Raw genomic sequence first — 21,546 nt, forward strand, 5'->3', positions numbered from 1 at the left:
GTTGGTTTGCATGGCAGAGTGTGTTGCTTTGGGAGCCGTGGGAAGAGGTATTCAAGCTGAATCATTACACTCAGCTCAGCAGCATCTTTCTCCAAAAGGTGGCAAATCTAAGCATTTACCCAGCCTCGGAACCACCCATCTGTGTCTGAACTGAAGGTGCAAAATCCCTTGAAAATGGTGTGAGCTTTGCCAGCAGCTGCATGAAAAGCTGTTTCCTCCTGAAACTGTGACTTAGAAATGCAAATATTCCTGCCATCTCTTCCCCACAGGCGTGCTCTTCTTCAAATGAGAGCAGCTGAGCGCTCCAGATCAGAGCTTCTTGAAGAAGCAGGGGCTAATGCCACCCGCGTCATTTTCTCCCATCTTTAATGACCTCCTGTTCGGTCTGAGTGGGTTTCTGTCATGAGCCAAATGGTTTCTAAATTTATGCTGATTTTCACGTGCTGACACACACAGACAGGGAGAGAAGCATGCTGTGAAATTCTGCTGGAAAGCAGGAAGAGAAATCATGTCTCTGCTTAGTCCTCTGTATAAAAAAACCCCTGGCTGCTTGAAAACTTTCCATATGGGATCAAGTACGCCAGGAAACTTGAAAGAGTAAGTCTTAGGAGAGGTTTCTAGAACTCCACATACCTACTCCCGGGAGCGGGAGGCCCAGGAGTGGAGGATTATAACAGGGAAAGGTGTGCTCTGAGTCAAGGCTGAAGTGTTGCCAGAGCTGGATGCAACCCAGCGGTGGAAGCGACTTACAATTTCTTACAGGTATGGTCCTATTGCAACTCAGGTTCCTGCCAGCTCTTTAAATAGCTCCCTGCTGGGCTTTTGCCACAGCTCAGCCAGCTCTTGTGCACCAAGGTGCCCCCGCTTCCTTTCCCCTCTGACACAGCCCCAGCTTGCCCTGACCTGAGCTCATAGTGTCATTGGACCCTTGTTTTCGGTGAGCACTGAAATGTGCAGAGGGTGACTCCAGCCAATTCCTGCATCCACCTGGAAAGTTGCAAATGCATCCTTGTGGTTTCCAATGCGTCTTTGATCGGAGGGACGCGCGAGAGGCATTTTCATACTAAAATGTTGGGGAAATCGCTCAAGAGCTATGCAGATTAGGCAGAGCAAGACCTGCCCTCACAGATCTCTGCCTGGAAGTGGAATAGGGAAACCAGACAATGTGTCATACAGAGATGAATCGACCCTCAGTCCTTTTGCTGAAGTGATACTGTTATGGATTGACTCCCTGCATGGTGCATGGCTGTCTGGCGTTCTTAACACTTTCTCAGTGGACCCATGCTTGCTCTAGCTATAGAATACACTGTCCCGGGTGGTAGGTGGCAAAATCACTCGAAAGTTGTATGCTTTCCTCGTGGCAGCACGAAGAGCTTCTTCCAGCATCAGGGAATCGTGCTACAGCTGCTGGCCCTGTTTAAGTAGTTCCTGTCTCCACAGGGAGCTGGAAGAGGCAGGTACATGCAGAATCTTAAATGTTTTACACATTCATTTAATTTATTGATTCTTCACATTTTACAAGTTGAGCTGGAGGAAGCCAAAGGTCACAGCAGCAGGATTAACATCCTCTGTGAACAAGGCCTAACCCAAAATAAACTGGGGGTAGAGAGCTCTCTTTTCAAAGGGTGTGTCATGTAGATTAGGCTGATCGGCAGAGGGCAATGAAGCCGCGATTTAAATAATCGTGGCTTCATGTAAATTTAAATGGCTGCCGTGCTCTGCCGACCAGCTGATGATCAGCTGTTTGTCGGCAGATCAGGGCAAAGAAGCATTTGTCGACCGGCGCAGGTAAACCTGGTTTCACGAGGCATGCCTGTGTCGGTCAACAAAGGCTTCCTTGTCAACCACGGCGCGTCCAGACTGCCCCGATCTGCCGACAAACAGCTGATCATCAGCTGATCGGCAGAGCGCAGCAGCCATTTAAATTTAAACGAAGCCGCGATGATTTAAATCGCAGCTTCATTTCCCTCTGCCGATCAGCCTAATCTACATGGCTCCGTTGACGGAGCCATGTAGTTTAGACACACCCTAAGGGAATCTGCTTTCAATGGTCTCTGAAGAAGAGCAGAGCAAGAAATTATTAGGAGCTACGGTGAGCAAGTTTCATAATTTAACCTCCCACCCTGAAATCTTCCCAGGCAAAAAGAAATCAGTAAATGACTAAAGAAAAACTGTAAAGGGGAAAACAGATCTCTTTAATTCTCCTTTTAGGTCAGAGTGCTATAGGATTGGCTAATCTTATGTAGAGCCTCAGGCCATGTCTGTACTGGGAAGGTTTAGTGACAAAAGTACTGTCCACATGCAAAAGTCACCAAAAGTGAACACCAGTCAAACCGGGTTTTTCTGCCTCCCATTGTCGATATTTCATGGCCACCTGGCTAGCTCCCCCGTCGATAGATAGAGCAATGCAGCGTGGGTGAGCATCCCACAGAGCTGTGCTGTGGGAGAGTGGAGCTGATCCTGGCACTTCTTAGGATTCCCTTGTAGCTCTGGGAGCTCTCTGTGCTGAGGAATGTCAAAGCAGCCCAGCCGCCTCTCCAGCCCTCCCCCTGCAGCAGCAGCCCACCCGCCACTGTGTTCCTAGCAGGACAGAACAGACGCATTCCAATGATTTGCTCTTCATTTGCTCTGCCACTGGAGCAGCTCACTCAGCGGTCAGATACTTCCCCGAGCTTTGAAAAGGGAGGGGCACATCCCTGCAGGGCAGCAGAGATCATAGGACCCTGAGCAGAGCCATCAGAGCAAGGCATTGTGGAATCCTGGTGGAACCAACGAAACAAACAGCAGAGCCGACACTATTTGTGGACAACAAAGGGAGGGGAAAAAACAAGTGTTTCACAGAGCTGGAAGTTTTTTGTCACCAAAACTGGGTGTTTTTCCCAACAAAAGTCACACAGCAGTGAAAACACTCTCACTGTTTGGTCGCCTTTTTGGCAACAAAAAGTGGCAGGGCAGACAAGGCCTCTGAAAGCTCACAGCTCCCTTACTCCTCCACACTCTTACTATAACATGCTTTTCATTCAGTGGTTTGTAGCCAGCAGAAGGAGGCTTTGAAACCCACCGTGCCAACGGGCTCTCAGCCCCCGAGAGACAAGCTTTGAAAAGCTAGATGCTGCAGTGGAGCCTGCACAAGCTGCACAGGAGTTAGTTGTGCACCAGTTCAGCTTGCAAACCTCTGATGCAAGCTGTTCCGTGGCGAGCAGTGAGCGTCGCAGCCACCAGGAATACAATTACCGTCTAGAAAAGGGCTTTTTTAAAAAATGGTTATTCTGCCACTTTTTTTACACTCTTCCTTTCTGAGAAGGCGTCAGGCCTGCCGGTGGGGTGAGTCAGACAAGAATACCGTGCGTGTGGGACGATCACCACTCAGTGACTAATGCATGCTTCCCATTCTCGTCTGATGTCAGTGCAAAACGAGCTGGCTAATATCTGTGAAATTAGAAAGATGCTGCCCTTCCCCGCTACAAAGTTTAGTTGTGGAAAATGTATAAGGCACCTTGTGATTTTATTTTTGAGATACAGGTGTCTGAAAGGGAGGAGATCTGTTATATATTAACTTTGTGTCGGGTAAGTGCTGGGGTAATGCTGGGGAGAATAAACACAGAAGCTGCAAGTGGGGAGAGGCCGTCCTGTTTCTAGAATCCCTCCCTTTACTTCCCTGCCTTTTGGAGTGATTTGAAAGGGTGAAAGTAACTTACATTACTTACAGGTACTGTCCTATTACAGCCCAACCCCCCTCTCTTTGGGGGAGGTCTTAGGGCAGGAAGGGAGATTGCAATACAAACAGAACCTGTAAGAAATTTAAGTGTGGGGTGGCTCAGGGCAGGGTGTGTGTGTGTGTGTGGAGGGAGTGCACGAGTTAGGGCAGGGGGCTGGGGACATAGAGGGTGCAGGAGTCAGGATTGGGGTGCATGAGGGGCTCAGGGCAGGGTGTGTGTGTGGAGGGGTGCAGGAGTTAGGGCAGGGGGCTGGGGACATGGAGGGTGCAGGAGTCAGGATTGGGGTCCATGAGGGGCTCAGGGCAGGGGGTGGGGGTTTGGGAGGATGCAGGAGGCAGGGCAAGGGATGGAGGATAGGGTGTATGAAGGGCCCTGGGGCTGGGTTACCTTACCTGGCTGGGCCTGGGCTGCTGCAGCTGTGACTAGACTAGGGCTGAGCCAAGATCACCGTGGCTGGGTTGTGATCAATTACAGATTCTGCCTCCCCTCCTACCTCCGCACAGCAGGAATGGGGCCACCACCAACCCCTCCTGCTGCAAGGTGGGGCCGGACTGCGGGTGCCTGGCCCAGGACTGGGGCCGGGGACAGGTCACCATGGCCAAATGAGGGCTGGGCTGTGTTGGCTGGACAGTGGCAGGAGCCAGGTTGCCAGGGCCAGAGCCCCGGCTGCAGGGCCTGCCCTCGGAGCAGGGCAGCTGGGGACGGACGGTGGTTGCTATGTGGGGGCTGATTCCACCCCCTCCCTTATCCATGGCAGGAGCGAGTGCTGGGGCTTGCCCCAAGAGTAGAGCGGCTGGGGACAGACCACAGTAGCCAGATGGGGCCAGAACCAGGCCACCATGGCTAGATGGGGATCACTGCTGCCAGCCTCTCCCAGTAGCCCTGTTGGGAGTGCACACACCTCCCTTACAGTGTGCCCCCAGTCACCCCCTTTAATCCTGCCAGCCTCCTGATCGGAACGCCCCAGCCGGCTCTCACCGGAGTGGTGCACCAGGGCGCCCTACCTTACTTTCACCTTTGGATGGAATTGATCTTTTCTGGCCCCTGAGCATTCCCCATCTGAAGGGAAACCAGGCCTGTGCAGCTGGAATCCACTCACCAAAAAGGCAAGAGTAAAATGCATGGCCCTTCTGACTCCTAGGGCTTTCCCCCTTTGAAATGTGGCACAGGCACCCCAAAACTAGCCACAAAGGACTAGCAGCAGAGGGGATAGACAGGACAAGGTTCCTCTTCTTTAATGTGCCCTACTCTTTCAGCAAACTTCCCTGTCCAGAATCCACCTCTCTGACATTAACAACGTACTCGCCAGAGAGCGAGAGAACAGCAGGGTTGTGTGGGAAAGCGGAAAACCTGGGTCGAAAATGAGCCCTGTCTATAATGAGGCACCTCTGAGAGGTGAGGTGCCTTTTAAATCCCTGCTGTGAATGCGCGGAAGTTTATCTCCCCTCTGTTTCCAGAACATTTCCATAGCATGAGGACACCTCCGGCTAGCTAGCATGGAAACGGAAGAGGGATAGTGCAAATATCTCCCTGAACAGCTTTCAAAGGTAACCTGCAAGGAGGCAGATAGAGGCAATGATAAAAACGTCCTTTTAGTTGCTTGCTGACTCTATATTTATAAAGTGCAGGCACACGCACTGAAACCCCAACGAGGAAACCCACAGCAGACTTACTTGCCTAACAGTCTCAGCAACCAGCAGTCCTGCGAGAGTCATCTGCAGGCAGAGGACAGATATTGTCTCTACAATCCTGCATCGTTCACGTGAAAGCTGGGAACAGTTATGAGGTCACTTCCATACCTTCTCTTTTTAATGAGTAAGTGAGTTGTATTTATTTTCCACTCACCTAAATTATAAAACATAGGTCTGGGCCTGTGAAAAGATCATTGTGATTCTGAGGACTTGCAGTGGGGTCACTTACTCTGATCAAGTAAAGTGCTTTCTGCCTTCAGGGTGTTTGAAGGTTTGTTATTGTAGATGCTCTGTCTAAAAATCCTTGTTGCAAAATGATTGGTTTTCTAGTGTTTTCAGCATGCTCAGCAAATGGTGGTGTGATGGGGACGTAATTTCAGTGTCTTGTAGTTCTTGCAATTCTCTAGAAAAGGTTACTGTTCATAAAAGCCACTGGCTTCAGCTGTCGTAAGGGGACAGAAACTTAGAAGTGAGGCTCATGTAAGTGCTTAGATAGAGACTGCTTAATGAAACAACTGAAAAAATGGTGCTCTCATTTACATAGGTAAATAGCTTTCTTTAGTCAGTCAGGTTACTCTGTTGACACTGGGGTAATGAAGAGCGGAGTGTGGACCAATGTCTTTATATCCATGAGTTCCTTCTTTTAGAAGCATTCTTTGGCACAGAAATGTATCTCCATCAGGGAATGCCTTCAGAAACTCATTGCCATGGAGAGGTGGCTGGCTGAACTCTGATAAAGTGTTCTCAAGTATTTAGGATCAAAAGAGAACCTCTTTCTCAACCCTGTACTTGGGAATAATTGATGATATAAATAAAAGGCAGATACAAATTAGGAAATTCACTTTGAAATTCTAGACATAAGCAGTTAACTATAAATGAGGATAAATAGCTGTTTAAGAATCTACTTTAAGTGACTCTTGACATTTTTCATTACTTCAGAGAAGCCACAAAACATCACAGTTATTCTAAAGACTAGTACAAGACCCTGTTTTCAGTGGCTTAGAACTTTGCCAAACTTTAACCATTCAGTTTGAAATTTTCCATGCTGGTGTCTATCTCAGGTTGATGATTTATTTAGTGGCAGTTTCAACAAAACTTGTTCAGTCATTTCTGAGAACAAAATTAGTGACAAGTAGGGTATTTTGTCTCGCTTAGAAAAATCTTAAAACCATTTAGCTGATGGAGCAGGGACTTGGAATTTTATCAGCCGAGGTCTAAGATACGCTGCTTGCCCTCCCTGTGAAAATTTTCCCAAATTTGGCCAAGCAATAAGCTTCTGAAAAATCAGTTTGCACATAGTCTTTAGACTCTCGCTGGAGCTTGCCAGCTAAATTCTCTGAAGATTGCATTTGCACTGGTCCCTATGAAGTTAGTCCGTGCTGTCTGTACTGCATGCGAGCACAGAGCAGTGGTTTTCAACCTATTTTCATTTGGGAGAAACATTCGTGAATGGTGGTGCAGACCCCTTTGGAAATCTTAGATGTTGTCTGTGGCCCAACCACAGGTCAAAAGCCTGTAGCAGAGAGCGAATGCTGCCTCTTGGGCGTGCGCCTTGTCGGGGCGGGGCGGCTTGCGTGTTCATATGATCCCAGGAGCTATGCCGGTGGGAGCTTAAGTGCTCCTGGTAGGTTCAACCAAGCCGGAAAGGTCAAGGGGAGAGGAGTCAGACTAAGCATGCACAGGTCCTCCAGGACTGGGGGTTTGGCTCAGGGCTAATAACCCTGACCTAGAAAAAGCTGTTGTTATGGAAACAGCAACAAAAAATTCCTTCTCAGCTGTGTGGGATGGCCTCCCAGAGTCACTGACAGCGACTCGTGTGACTGAAGCTGGCCAGAGACAGACAGAAGTGGAGGACCTTTGTTGCTGCCCTATACGCCAGTGGGTGTGAAGGGCAATGATGAAGATGAGAGAGAAAACGAGGATGCTTCGTTTCTGGGCTGCTCTCTGCAGCGGCTCCTTGCAGGAGCCCAGAGCTCTTTCGTCACCAAGCACCAGAAGTGAGTTCCCGGGAGTCTGTCTCCTGTGATTTCTATGCCTCTGTGGTTGGCCCCCCAGCAGCGTGGGAGAAGGTGAAATCAGCTTGATGCAAATGAAGCAGGGAAGGCGAGGAGCACAGGGGAAGGCGAGGAGCACAGGGGAAGGCAATCTCAATTCAACCCCTTCCTGCATATGTCATTTCTTACAATCTTGTTGTGAAATATACAAATTCCTCCACAAGACTCTTGCCTTAGTGCATGAACTGGAGCATGCTGCAGGGGATGAATCGGGGCGTGTTGGAGACGATGATCTCTATAGAATCTCGTTTGTTGCAGAAGTTGTAAGGTGTAGTGAGTCAGGCAGGAGATTGTAGGGAGAGGAAGGTCTCATGGGGAAAACAGTTTAATGCTGCTCTGGAAAACAGGACTCTGTCCCTGTCATCGCCCCTGTATGATGCTGAAGAAATCACTTGAGCCACACTTTCTACCCATGGCCATGAACCTTGTGTTCCTTATTTCAGGGATACTAAACTTGAGACTGTGTGGTCTAATTTGCAGAAGCGCTGGGCACACAAAGCTGCAACTGATGCTGTTTGGAGGGGGGCTTTGAGCACATAAAGCTCTATAAAAATGCCAACTGCACTGGAAAATAAGGTCTGTGGCATCTCGTGGTAGGCACCCGACATGAGTGGACATCGAGAAGTTTGGCTTTAATCGCTCTGTGCTTCAGTTCCATGTTAATAAAATGGGGCTAATCCCAGCACTGCGCCTCACAGGTGGGCGTGAAGATAAATCCACAAATGTTTGTGAAATGCTCAGATACCACAGGGAGGGGGCCACAAAAGAGTCCACGAGGAAATTAATAATGTGCAGGGCTTGGATGCTGTGTGGGGAATACGCCTTGAGATCATGTGCTGAATTATGAGGATACAAAGAAATATTGCAGAGCTACTTCCAGAGTGAGCATTGTCCAGCCTGTGCATTGAATGAGACAGGGGGTCTAGCGAGGAAAACACAATATGCGCATCTGAATACGTAATGACAAGGGGGTGGAATTAAGGGTGCCCAGGTATATTATTTCTGGCATTTCCTAAATTCTGAGTGATTTGCAACCTTAAATATAATGTGTGTAAAAATTTCTCAGAGGGGTTACCATGTTAGTCTGTAACTTAAAACAACGAATAGTCCCGTGGCACCTTAAAGCAGTGTTTCTTCAACTGTGTTCTGTGGCACACCAGTGTGCCACGAGGTAGTCGAAGGTGTGCCATGAACAACAGAGTTCAAAATGGCCACCCTTAAATGGGTAGGCGACCTTTTTTTTCTCCTCAATAACTTTCCCCCTGACCCTATTTTTTTTTGCTCAGTAACTTTTCCCTGGTCTCTCTCTCTCTCTCTCTCTCTCTCTCTCTTTTTTTCTCAACAGAAAAATCCTTGGCGTTTCTCATAAAAAAAAATTGTTTGGTGTTCCTCCATTTTAAAAAGTTTAAGAAACAGTGCCTTAGAGACTAACAAAACTAAATAGAATAATAAGCTTTCCTGGGTAAAACCTACTTCATCAGATGAAGAGGGTTTTACCCACAAAAGCAAATGATAATATATATTTGTTGTTAGCCCCGCTGTCTAGCCGTAGCCTTAGAGACTATTTCAGGATACTGGAAGTACCCTGAAGTAGCAATTCCAAGTCTTTAAGCACGCCCGTTATTTTGAAATATATTTTGAAATAACGGGCGTGCTATTCTGGTGTCCCTGTAACCTTCGTGGAACGAGGATTAAGGGACTTGCCGGAATAGTGCTTTATTTCAAAATTTGGTGCTGTGTAGACCCAGCCAAATTTCAAAATAAGCTATTTCGAGGTAAGGGTGCTGTGTAGACGCACCACATGACCACTCATGGTTGTTTAGAATGTGGGTGTATTGTGTTAGACTGCATGCATCTGAAATAGCTTTTATAGGTCATTCACTGCAGGGTAGAATATTGCCTGTTAGGTGTATTCTCTTATGATATTAACATTAGGTTGACAGACACAGGTCCCAGATTCAAATCCGCCCCGTGGCGGTGACATGAGTTCAGGGTTAGAAGTGACTTTCATCTTGATTAACCATGTAAAGACTTAGTGGGGATTTCTACAAACTACCGAGCTCCTACCCTGCTTAGATCTAACTGGAGCTGACCTACAACAAAGCTCCTGTCTTCAGTGTTCTTTGCTATCCTCTGTCACCTTTTTATGCCTGTGGGTTTTATTATCAGGTGCTAGTCTACCGAAGCAGGGTGCAGCTCTGAGGTCTGAGCATGTCCTGCTTATGTGCTTAAGAGCTTTCTAGCACGTCTATCTCTTGTGTATATATAAACACTGCAGCTAGTTTGCCCATCCAGAGACAGCCATGTTCATCACGCATCAGTTAATATGTGACAACACGAGGGTTTTTAAATTTTTTTCATTAAAACACATTTTCAGAGCCTTGTAGGAGTTTTACTTCCTCTCTCCTCTGAACACCTGTGGGAGGAAGATCAGTTTTATCCACCTTTTATGAGTGGGGAGATGAAGGCACAGAAAGGAAGTGACTTGTTTATATAGCAAGTTATTGGCTGAGCTGTGTTTGAATTTAGGAACTCCTGGTTCCCGGTTCTGTGTTTGTTTCTCCAGCCTTTAAAACCTCTCCGTTTTAAGTAATTCTGTGGCTTTATTCAGAAGAGTAAAGCATTCTGGCATTTCCTAAATTCTGTGGCTGTAGTTTCTCCTTTCCCTTCTGCTATGGTGTGCTGGTCTGTGTGACAACCCCAGAGATGGCCGCATTTCTGGGAGAAATTATTCTAATGTCTACTGTATATTTTAGAGACTTTATCTCTTTAATCAAGAACTCCTCCTAAATGGTAAGAGCTAGGACCACTAAATTCAGTGTACAGCTTCCTCTTATCGTAACTTAAAGCAACGTAAGGTTTTGGTTATGTCAGAAAGAGGGGATGTGCCTGGATTGGGATTGCTTTTTGTCACACCAAACAGAAAAGAAACAGAATCACCAAATCAAGTACATTCCTCAAAATTGACATAAGTGTACGATGAAAGAGGCTGAACCAAGATAAACCAGAAAAATAGGATGACCCTGGTATAGGATTACGTCTCAGTAAACCATACAGAAAAAAGATAAAATGGAGACATTTGGAGTTGTGCTTTGTTTTGGCACAGCCAAATCAATGCTTAAGGCTGGAAAATGAAAAACAATGCTGTTGGAACCCACATTGACCGTAGCCCTTTTTCGTTAAAACTCAGCGAATGAGACGGGTTTATAGGGACGAAGAAAAAAAATACACTTGATGGAATTCCCGTTTTAAAAAAATTAATAAAAAAATTAAATGGAAAGATTGTAATAACCCCCTTTTAAGAAATAAAAATAAAAATTAACTTCAGCAAAATAACCAGGGGCGGCCTGTACTATAGGCTGACTCGGCTGTCGCCTAGGGCGCCACCTTCAACGGGGCGCCCGATGATGACATCACGGGGTACCTGGGGCGCTCGATGATGACATCACTCCATTGACGGCTGTGCAGGTGGGGGGTGCCGATCGCACATTCTGCCTGGGGCGCCAGCTGCTGCAGCCCGCCTCGGGCCGCCCCTGAAAATAATACTGTATTTTTTGAAAGCTACAAGCATTTAAATAAAGCCTGTACATTTTTCTCGTCATTTCAGAGGGGCAACCGTGTTAGTCCGTAACTGAAAAAGTTTAAAAAACGACAAATAGTCCTGTAACACCTTAGAGACCAACAAAACATGTAGATGGTAACATGAGCTTTCGTGGGCCCAAGTGAGTTGTGCCCACGAAAGCTCATGATCCTCTCTACGTTTTTCGTTAGTCTGTGAGGTGCTGCAAGACTATTTGTCATTTTTTAAAGATTTTCCTAGTGGTCGTATAAAACATTTCTAATGGAAGGGGCCTTAGCTGCACCCAGCGATGCAGGCAGAATCCTGGAAGCATTCCTGCTCCTGCTTCAAGATACTCAGAACTCGGCGATGCACCCAAAGTGCAACAAATGGCGTGAGATGCTCTCGACGGCTCAGGTGTGAATTATGAAGCGACAGTCTCAGTTAAGCCCCATGTCTCCTCAAGGTGTGATTGCCTGTTGGGGAGGTTTTCTAGTAAGGAGCCCACACAACCCTGACCTTTGCAAAGCCTTCTGCTGGCAGCTTCCGGGGTATAGGGCGGTCTTGCTGTCCCAGGACAGACAGAAGATCCCAGTGCATCACTGAGTGGGAACCGTCGGAGGTCAGCCTGTGCCAAAACAGTCCCCTGTCCCAGCCCTGAGCCCTCCAAACCCAGAACCCCCTCCTGCACCCTAAATACCCTTGCCCCGTCGCATAGCCTGCACCCCCTTTACCCCATCCCCATGCCCCAGCCTAGAGTCCTCGCTCACGTACTGAACCCCTCTGCCCCACCTCCCCGGCCTGCATCCCAAACCCCTCATTTCTGGCCCCTCCCAAGAGTCCACATCCCCAGGCAAAGCCTTCACCTCCCCATTCCCCCACTCCCAGCTCCTTATCCCTGCGGCCCCACCCTGGGGCCTGCCCTCTAGCTTTGCTGGGTCATGGTCATCAGCAATTTTCTTCAACCGGGTGGTGAGAAAAGAAGTTTGAAAACCACCGGCTTACAGCGTTCCCCAAGCGACCTTCCCTCCCTACATACGTGGGCAGCTTATGTCACCATTTCCCACTATCGAGTTTCTTACAACTGTCTCTGAAGCAGGCAGGCTACTGCATTAGGAGAATCACTGGTCTGATCTAATATGGCAGCTGCTCTTTCACAGTTCAGGCCAACAGTATTTTCTCCTTGTAGTCCAGCAAGGCCCCCGTCACATCAGCTGTCACCTCTCTTGGTCGGAGAGACTTGCCACCTCTCTCATATACGACCACAATTTTTCCAAGCTGCCTACCCTGTGGTTTCTCCACCCAATCAGACCGCTTAAGCTACCCTGCTTTGCTTTCTTCTGCAAGGGTTAAATACTGTGTGATTGCCCATGGCTAGTTCCCATAGCCCTTTCCAACCAAGTACATTTATTCTGAAAGTGAAAGCATAAAAGAGAAAACACATTAAAACATCTCCACACATTCCAATACACTTCCTAGAGATCATCCCAAACTTCATCAAGAGGAAGTCCTTCAACCTCCCTCCTCCCCTCCCCCAGGATTTTTTTTTTTTTTGGCTTAAAAATTAATGACAGCTGTTTGCCCAGAAGAACCACAACTGTTAATCTTCCCCTTTAGCTTCTGGGAAGAGAAAATCAGCAGGCAATGGATTTCCCTTCAAGGGTAGCTTCAAGAGCTGCGGCTGGAGATGAGAATTTGCATTCACTTCCTTTGAAATATTTCCCACTCGCCTTTGTCCCCAGAGTCCTCGTCCGGTGCATTCTTTAAAATAATGCTTTTAAGCTCATAAACACTTCCCAAGGTTTACTTCGTTCAGGTCTACACCCTAGAGATGTTACGTACAATGCTACAATAATGCTCAAACTTTGCCACTTGAAACAATTAGAACATATGAACATAAGAACGGCCATACTGGGTCAGACCAGAGGTCCATCTAACCCAATGTCCTGTCTTCTGAGAATGAACAGGACAGGGAATCATCAGGTGATCCCTCCCTGGTCACCGATTCCCAGCTGCTGACAAACAGAGATTAGGGACACCATTCCTACCAATCCTGGCTAATAGCCATTGATGGACCTAACCTCCATGAATTTATCTCTTTCTTTTTTGAACCCTGTTAAAGGCCATCTTCACAATATCCTGTGGCAAGGAGTTCCACAGGTTGGACTCCATTAGGTACATAAATATAATTTAGTAGTTTTTTTCAGAGACATTGCAGGAAATTACCATATGTGTCACATAATGCTCACATTTTCAATGGTGAGAAACCAAACTCAGGCCTGGTGTAGGTAGGTGAAGCCCCCTATGCTTCAATGGGAATAGGACCACTCTTTAAAATTTGGCCCCAGGATCCTCAAAGAAGCTACAGCTTCTGATATGTTAACCCACATTGTTGACTAACGATCATCTCATACTGGGTGGTGAACTCCTACAGAGCTTTCCCAAGTAAATGTTTTTCCTGTCTTTGGAGCATAATTCCTAAGGCCTACACTACACCCTTCCCCTGTCAATCTAAGATACTCAACTTCAGCTACATGAGTACCACAGCTGAAGTTGATGTACTTAGACTTACTTTACCATGGTGTCTTCCATGCAGTAAGGTCAGCAGCTGATGCTCTCCTGTCGACTCCGCCTACTCTTTTCATCTGGGTGGAGTACCGGAGTCGACAGGAGAGCACGCGGAGGTTGATTTATCGCATCTAAGATCGAATGCTGTAGCGTCGATCCACTGTGTAGTGGAGACAAGCCCTCAATTAAGATGAATGAACTGAAGCCAAGAGGTGGGACAGTGGCTATGGGGAGGGAGGATTAGGAAGATGATGGGAAGGAAAAGGTGGGTTGGATGAGATTGCTCCTAACTTTGGGGACACAGCATGATAGAAGGTCCTTGCATTCAGGCCATTTCTAAATCTTTCTGGGTGATATCGACAATACGGGTTTCCTATCCCCCCCACTCAGGTAAAAGGTTTGCCCAAGGTGCTCATTGTTTTGTGTCTTGATTACGCAATGTCCTTTTCTTGACTGTTGACCAATGCAATTTTGCCCCACTCCTATCCATTCAGAATGGGGCTGCAAGGATCACTGTCCTCACGCATCACATTGCTCATATCACCCCTTTCTTTGAACCCATCCCATGGGTCCCTCTTTTCTCTTGCATCAAACAGAAGCTGCTGGTGACATCACTTTCAGGGGCCTTCATGGCCCATCTCCACCCAATCTTCTCTTTCCTTTGAAATGTCAATGCTCCATGCCTATGAAGCCCGCCGGCCCTCCCGTTTGGAAGGAGCTCTTTGTAAACCCCCTCAAAATGGCCCCTTTAGTCCTCTTACCATCCTGCCTTAAAAACTCTCCCCTGCTATGTTGGTTTAAATAAAAATCAGCTGACAACAGACAATGTGTTGGTTCAACTGCCAGAGTGAAGTTTCTCTTCAGTTCTTGTCTTGCTTTGTACAGTGACCCATGGGTTGTCCAACTCTTCCCCCAAATGAAGGTCACACCAGCAATTTATCGGGGCCTGAAAGCCACAACTCACTTGCCTAAAAATAAGTCTATTGGAGTCACCTTCCTCTACAATACTGATGGAGTCCCTATGGGCCACATGAGGCTCAACTTTCACTGCTCCAGCCTGGCCGGCTGGGTAAAAACAGTCCATTGTGTGTCGGGATTTGCAGGCAGCGCTTCTGTTATCAAGGGGGAGAACTTGTAGAACTCATGTTGCATTTGACTGTGGGCCATGGATTAATAACAATACTTAGGGCTTTGGCCACCCCGCACAGCTGGGCCTAAATACAGGATTAATCTGAATAATAATCCCCTATATATTTTAGAGAGTTTGCGTGCCTGTATGTCTGTGTGTCCATCCATCTGTGAGTCTGCTTGTTCAAGAACTCTTCCTAAATGGTAAGAGCTAGAGCTACCAAATTTGACATGCAGCTTCCTTGATCCTAACTTGAAAGCAAGGTCAGGGTTGGGTTGTGCCAGGGCAATGGGATGAGCGTGGAATGTGCTTGTTTCACAGCAAATGGAAAGGGAGGGGTGTGATAGGAGGGACAGTTATACTCAGGAATGACCACAAGGCGGCAGCTGCTGGCTGGCAGCATGGCCCCTGTCATACTAGCCTGCTCCGGGGAGTGGCCACTATCTAGGCCATGTGACCCTGCCACTCCATGCTGGCCCCAGGGAGAAGCTGGCAGGTGGCCTGTGAGGCCCTTCTCTCCCTGGTCCGGCCCTGGGGAGAAGCTGGTAGGAAGCTTGTGCACCCTCCCCCCTGCCACCCCAGGCTGGCCTTGAGGAAAAGCTGGTGGCTGGCCTACATGCCCCCACCCCCTTGGGCTAGTCCTAGGAAGAAGCTGGTGGGTGAGACACGCAGCCCCTGCCGCTCCAGGCCAACCCTGGATCTGGGCAACGCTGGGTAAGTCTTCTAGTAATAGATAGTAGAGTTATACACGTACAGGTTGCTGAACATTCATTTCTGCATGATTTCTTTGTTTCCAACCAATACACAAGCTGAGGCGTGTGAAGGAGCAAAGCCTTCTGCCAATGGGAACAAATTCTTAGTAGTCACAAAATAACCAGAACTGCAGTACATGGTTGCTACAAAGAGCACCTACCCACATCACGGGGCCCGTTTTCCTTTTTGCCACATCCCTTTCCAGGAATGAATTGTGATTCCAGGGTGCTAAGGTCTGTCGTGTGTCACTGGAAATCCGGGAGGGCTGCCAGGACTCAGCACAGGTAGCGAGTTTAGCAGTTACAGAGTTTGTATTTCTAACTTGTAGTATTCTGTACTGGTTACTCCCCATGCATTTAATATATGCTTACATATTCAGTACCAGTTAGTTACCTGTAGTGAGTGTATGCTCTCTAAGGGCCAGGTTCTGATCTGGCATAAATCTTGAGGAATGGCCTGTAGGTCAGTGAAATTAACACCAGATTAACACCAGTATAACTGAGTTCAGAAAGAGGCAGTAAAGTATTTACGTATTTACTGCCGAGTACTGACAAGGAGCCATGTTTGCCAATGATCTATCAATGTACCTCGATTGATTTCAACAAGTTTGCACGTTATAATACAGCTGTGGGGGGGCTGCCTCAGCACCCTGCCGCAGTGACCCACTGCAATCTGTAAGGGCCACTCATCTCCAGCGAGGGGGTGTGGACCTACTGCCCCCACTTACCAGGACTGCCTCGCTACAGCCCTCCTAGCCCCGGGCCTTGCTCCAGCCTGGGAGCTCACTTGGCTGGAGCTCTCCTAGCCCTGCCTTGCTGCCCCAGCATTGCTTTAGCTCCTGTGAGCCTCCTGCTTCCTCAGCTGCCAGCCCCTTACCGCGCTCCCCCAGGTGGGCCCTCATTAGCCAGAACAGCCTCCGCTGGGTCTTTACTTCCAGCCCCTGCTCCGGGCCTGGGTTTTGCCCTTAAAGGGCCAGTGCAGGGTGCCTGCCCTGTCACAACAGCCTCCTCTGAGCCACGCCGCTTTAACAGTTTGGTTTGTGGCTTCCTTATTCTGACAGTTGGAGAAGCAAAACTAGAGACTGTCTGGTAGAAACCGGCAAGAAAGGCTCAAGGTCGGGGTTTAATTCAAAACAACTCCCCCGGGTTGGGTTGTACCCAGTGGGGCCAGCAGCGCTTGGAGTCACGCTAGGTGCTATTGATGCCTGAATGCAGGAGTCAGATGTTTTAATGCAGGGGCAGGGTGCAGAGCAGGGTTGTGTGTCCTGCCACCAAGGCAGCAATTCTACGCCATTCGCTGAATGACTGAGGAAGGATGAAGCAAGGCCTAAAACTTTCCCACGCTGAGAGACCTGGCGTGCTTTGTGTCTATATATCAGTGTAACAGGGCACCTGCGGCCCCCTGTCTGTCCCCCGCCCGCCTCTTTCCCCCTCTCCTGCACTGGGGCACTGGAGTCCCGCACTGACCTGTTCCTTCCCCTTTCTCGGGTGCATGAGTTGCCTGATGCGTGCCCTGTTCCATCTCTGGGAGAGGGGGAGGAGTGGAAGATTTGTGGCTCCTTGGAAAGTGCTGGGAGGGAAGGGGGGGTAGGAAACGTGGGGCTCTGATGCCCTCGTGCACCACGTATATGGGGAATGGGGGCAGGTGGGGAGGTCTGTGGGCCACAGGCGGACCCCAACGGGCTGCAGGTTGCCCACCATTGGACTAGGGGATTTAGCCCTCAGGGCAGAAGCCCTGTGCCCCCCCAGGACAGCTTGTGTGTGTCTTGTAGTGCTCAGGCTTCTGACGCTTGTTGTGTGTGGCTCAGAGGGCCAGTAGAATTGGCCCCTCCTGCTGCATCTGAAGAAGCAGCCATCAGAATCAATACCCCCCGCTAACCGAACGCACCATATTTATCCTTTTACAGAGCTACAGTCGCTGAGTCTTTCAGCAGGGCCTATTGTCTAACGTTCCAGTCTGTGGCAGAGTCCAGTAGATGCAACATTTGTATGTCGTGAAATATAGCAAGTCACTGGGCAGCTGGTTGGCACAAACCTTCCCAGGAGAAGGGGAAGAGCAGGAGGGCTGTGTCTACACTGGCATGAATTTCCGGAAATGCTTAAAACGGAATACTATTCCGTTTTCAGTTTTTCCGGAAAAGGAGCGTCTACATTGGCAGGCTGCTTTCCCGGAAAAGCCCTTTTTCCGGAAAAGTGTCTGTGGCCAATGTAGACGCGCTTTTCCGGAAAAGAGCCCCGATCGCCATTTTCGCGATCGGGGCTTTTTTCCGGAAAAGACTACTGGGCTGTCTACACTGGCCCTTTTCCGGAACAGTGTGCCGGAATAAGGACTTATGCCCAAGCGGGAGCAGAATAGTTTTTCCGGAATAGCGGCTGATTTTGTACAGTAGAGCGTCGTTGCTTTTCCGGAAATTCAAGGGCCAGTGTAGACAGCTCGCAGCTTATTCCGGAAAAGCGGCTGATTTTCCGGAATAAGTGGCCCAGTGTAGACACAGCTGAGGTGTGTCCTCTGGAGGCCACCAGTTCCGAGGGAGCCCTAGTGAATCCTGCCTGTTCCTTACCTTATGTGAGATGAGTTGTGGGGTCTCAGTCCCTCTGTGGGTCGGGGGGCACTAATTTGCCCTTGTGGCAGCCTCAGCAGAGCGACTGAGGTCTGAATGTCCCTGAAAACCGATGATCTCCTCCCCCTGGGGCTGGTCCAGCCAGCTCTGGGTCCTAGGTTGCTATCCCCATGGTGGGGGCGCGAATCCTGCCACCGTTCAGGCTGTACGTGAGCTGCCTCTTGCACAAGCCCTGAATCCATCAACACAGGACATGTCTGCGAGGCAGCACTTGCCTGGGCCACAAGTTTCTTGCCCACAGCAAGCAGCAGTGGGAACCAGCTGTCGTGCATCTCGTTTTCAGCATTTCCTGCCCTTTTGGTACTAATCAAGTGCAGGGGTCCTGCCCGGTGCGTAACCTACCCCAGAATCGCACAGACCTCCCTTCCTTCCCGCCCTCAGCACGCGCTCTGTGTCCTGCCTGGTATGAGCTTGTGTCTGTAGCTCTACAGGCTTGTGGCGTGGTATATCCCAGGGTCACTGTCATCACACGCCCTCCCGCCCTGGATGAGCCTCTGAGTAGGGGCCACGCATCCCGTCGTTGAAAGGGAAGTTTTGCAGGGCCACACTGCGTCCTACCATAGGATCCCGAGTGACTGTGTCCGTTTTCTAAGGAGCCGGCAAAGAAAGGCCTTGTTCGGCCCATTTCAGCTAAGCCAAGAAGAGGGAGCTTGCTTCTGTTAATGGTTTCTATTGCAGTCCCATTGCATGTGGGGCAGGGAGCCAGCAGGGAAAGGCGCCGTAGGTGGGGGACGTTAGCGCAGGAGGTTGTGTCGTGAGTGGTAACCCCCTGAGTTACCGTCCGGATGTTGTTTTTGCAGCGGTTCCGCCTCTGAGCAGTTTTAACATCGACGTTCGCAAGTCGTGGATTACACCGCCCACAGCCCCTCTCTCCTGGCCAAAGGTTCGTCAGCATTCGGATGGGCACAAGACCTGGTAAGAGTCCAAAACGCCTCTCTGGCCTGTGAGACTGGCTGTTCCAGTATGGGAGGCATTGCCGGCTCCCATGCACCCTTCAGGTTCCCAGTACCCATCCCTAGTTCTTTAGGGCTCTTGTGAGCAAGTGACTAAGTACCCTCTGGCCTTTGTGGAGATAAATTTGTCCCGGTTGGACCTCCCTGGTCTGGCACCCTCGGGACCTGACTGCTCCCAGAGGAGGGGTTTTGCTGGACCACAGGAGCTTATTTTTGGTCCCTCTGCTGCTGGCCCCACCACCTGTCTGCTGCCTCACCGGGCTTCCTGCCCCCCCATCCCTCTCCCAGCCCAACTGGCCCATGCGCTGGCTTTCCCAGCTTCTGCCCAGCCACGTGCTGGACTTTTCACCCCACCCTCCCCAGCATCACACCGGGCTCCCAGACCCCCCACCTCCTGCAACACATTTGGACTCTCTGATCCTGGAACATCCCTAGTCCGGCAGGTTTCTGGTTTATAGAGGTGCAACCTGCACGCTTTAAGCCTGGCAATAGATTGGAACCTCAACGTTTTGTGGGTATTGGTTTTGAAGCATTTTAATTAATTTCTTCATGGACGTGCCCCGAATTCCCTACTGCCCTTTGCCCACCATCAGATAAAACGTAGTGCTCTATCGACAGTCACTTCCTTCACCCGACCACCCCGCTATGAACAGACAGCTGCTTTCCTGCTGCACATCCTGCCAAGGTGGGCATGATCTATAGACGGCAGCTGCCGTTCGATGCGATGCTGTAATGGCCCAGAGGATGCCGTGTTTCACTGTTCTCGTGGGTTTGTGGGGGAGCAGCGGTGGGTGTGCTGCTAGGTGGATAGATGGGTTGTCATGGAGACAACCTAGATAGTGTGGGGGAGGCAGCTATGGTCGCTGCATCGAAAGAGCTGGGAGGGATGGTTTTAGCTTTGGAGAAAAGAAAAAAAAGGGAAAGGGGGAAAAAAGGGGAAGGGAAGAAAACCAGCCGCTGGCCTGCTCCTTTCAGCAGAAAGTGCTGTGGACAATACTCCCAGCATTTCCCCGGGCAGTGCAGGCATCTCTGAGGACTGGGGGAACTGTCTGCTCTGCTTTCTGCTCCCCGAATAGATGAGTTGGGCTCCTTCCAGCTCCAGCAAAGAAATCAGGCAAGCCACGCTGGCCCCCGTCGCTTGGCCGTGGCCTGCCTGCCCTGACTAGTATTTCAGACCATGCACTGCTTGCTCCAGCTCCCCCGACGCTGCTTCCCATGGCTCCCCTTGGCAGCAAACGGAGTCAATGGGAGCCGCTACGGAGCTGGTAAATAAACAAACCGTTGCAGCCAGTTAGCGGCTTTCTCGGCGCGGATCCACGGGCCACTTTAAGAAACACTGCTCTCCGTGGCTGGACTGGCGGTGCACGAGGCTGGGCTGAGGTGGAAGCCTGCCCTGCCCGCCTCCTGTTAACAGCGCAGGAAGGGAGCCATCGGTGGCCACAGGATGTGGGGAGGGAACGGTGGGAAAATTTGCTCCACCCTGCAGTCTGGGAGAGAAATTGGACCTGCCTGGGGGGTGTCACGACCTGTCGTTCAATCTCGTGCTCTTCGCTGAAGCGGGAGATAGCTATGGAGAGCAGTGAGGGGTGTTTGTAGCACCTGCCACTGGTGAGCACTGTCCTTATAGCCGGTGGCATTGTCCCTGGAAAAGCTGTAGGCCCAGGCACTAAAATCTAGAGAGCTGCTGAGCTAAGGCCGGGGTGCAGTCAGGGCTGTTTTTACCCATACGCAGACGATACAGCTGCGTAGGGCTCCTGAAAATGTGGGGCACCACTGGGTCTTAGTGTCCCCCCACCCACCTCTTCCCATCCCGGTTCTGTGGCTGCTGCAGCCTGGTGAGTCGTCTTCTGAAGACGAGCTAGAGAACCTAGACGTGACATAACTGTTCGCAGAACAGTGACACACTCATTCAAGGGGCAATGAAGCCCATGAACAGGTGTATCCCCTGTGAGTTTCTGAATTTACCGTGTAAGTCGAGAGGAGCTTGGTTTAAAACGTGCTTTAAAAATGTGACTGTTGCTGAAGATTATAAAATCATGTCTTTCAATAGCTCTCCCCGTGCCCCTGCTGCCATCGGGCCCCATAAATCCTAAGGAAGGCCCAGGACGCAGTGAAAGCAAAAGACCTTCCATTTCCTTTATTGAGCTGCAGCGTGTCTGCCTGGCTGTGATGTTCAGCCACAGCAATGACACACTGGAAGCCACAGGGGAAGTCCCACGATTGGCTGGAGCTGATAATGTTCCATAGATTTCTTCTCCCTTCTCCTATGCAATGAGAACAGGGCCCACTTCCTCATTCCCACCCCACCCCCGTTCTTCTTTCCCCATGTGCTTTAGGGTTTTGGCGACTTCCTCAGCCAATGACGAGCCGGGGAGGAGGCTGGGCCGGCTGAACCGGTGCTCTCTTGCCTCGCGTGAGCTCCAGTGCCAGGAAGTTGGTCTGAGAGGTACAGTCCAGATCAGTCGTCCCGGCTGTTGCTATGAATTGCTTCTGAACGGGA

The 21,546-nt window shown here is 49.7% G+C and overlaps 1 protein-coding gene across 1 annotated transcript in view; it reads left to right on the top strand.

Annotated features, from left to right (window-relative positions):
- The first annotated feature begins 4,050 nt into the window (after positions 1-4,050).
- ITGAE (integrin subunit alpha E) overlaps positions 4,051-21,546 on the top strand; it is a 72,124-nt gene continuing 54,628 nt past the window's right edge. Inside the window, 3 exon segments of the mRNA XM_075904627.1 lie at positions 4,051-5,534; positions 18,894-19,008; positions 21,383-21,492. Of these exon segments, the coding sequence (XP_075760742.1) occupies positions 5,501-5,534; positions 18,894-19,008; positions 21,383-21,492 (259 nt within the window). The 5' untranslated portion in view covers positions 4,051-5,500.

Source organism: Pelodiscus sinensis, chromosome 21, assembly GCF_049634645.1.
Source record: "Pelodiscus sinensis isolate JC-2024 chromosome 21, ASM4963464v1, whole genome shotgun sequence".
Taxonomy (NCBI): Eukaryota; Metazoa; Chordata; order Testudines; family Trionychidae; genus Pelodiscus; species Pelodiscus sinensis.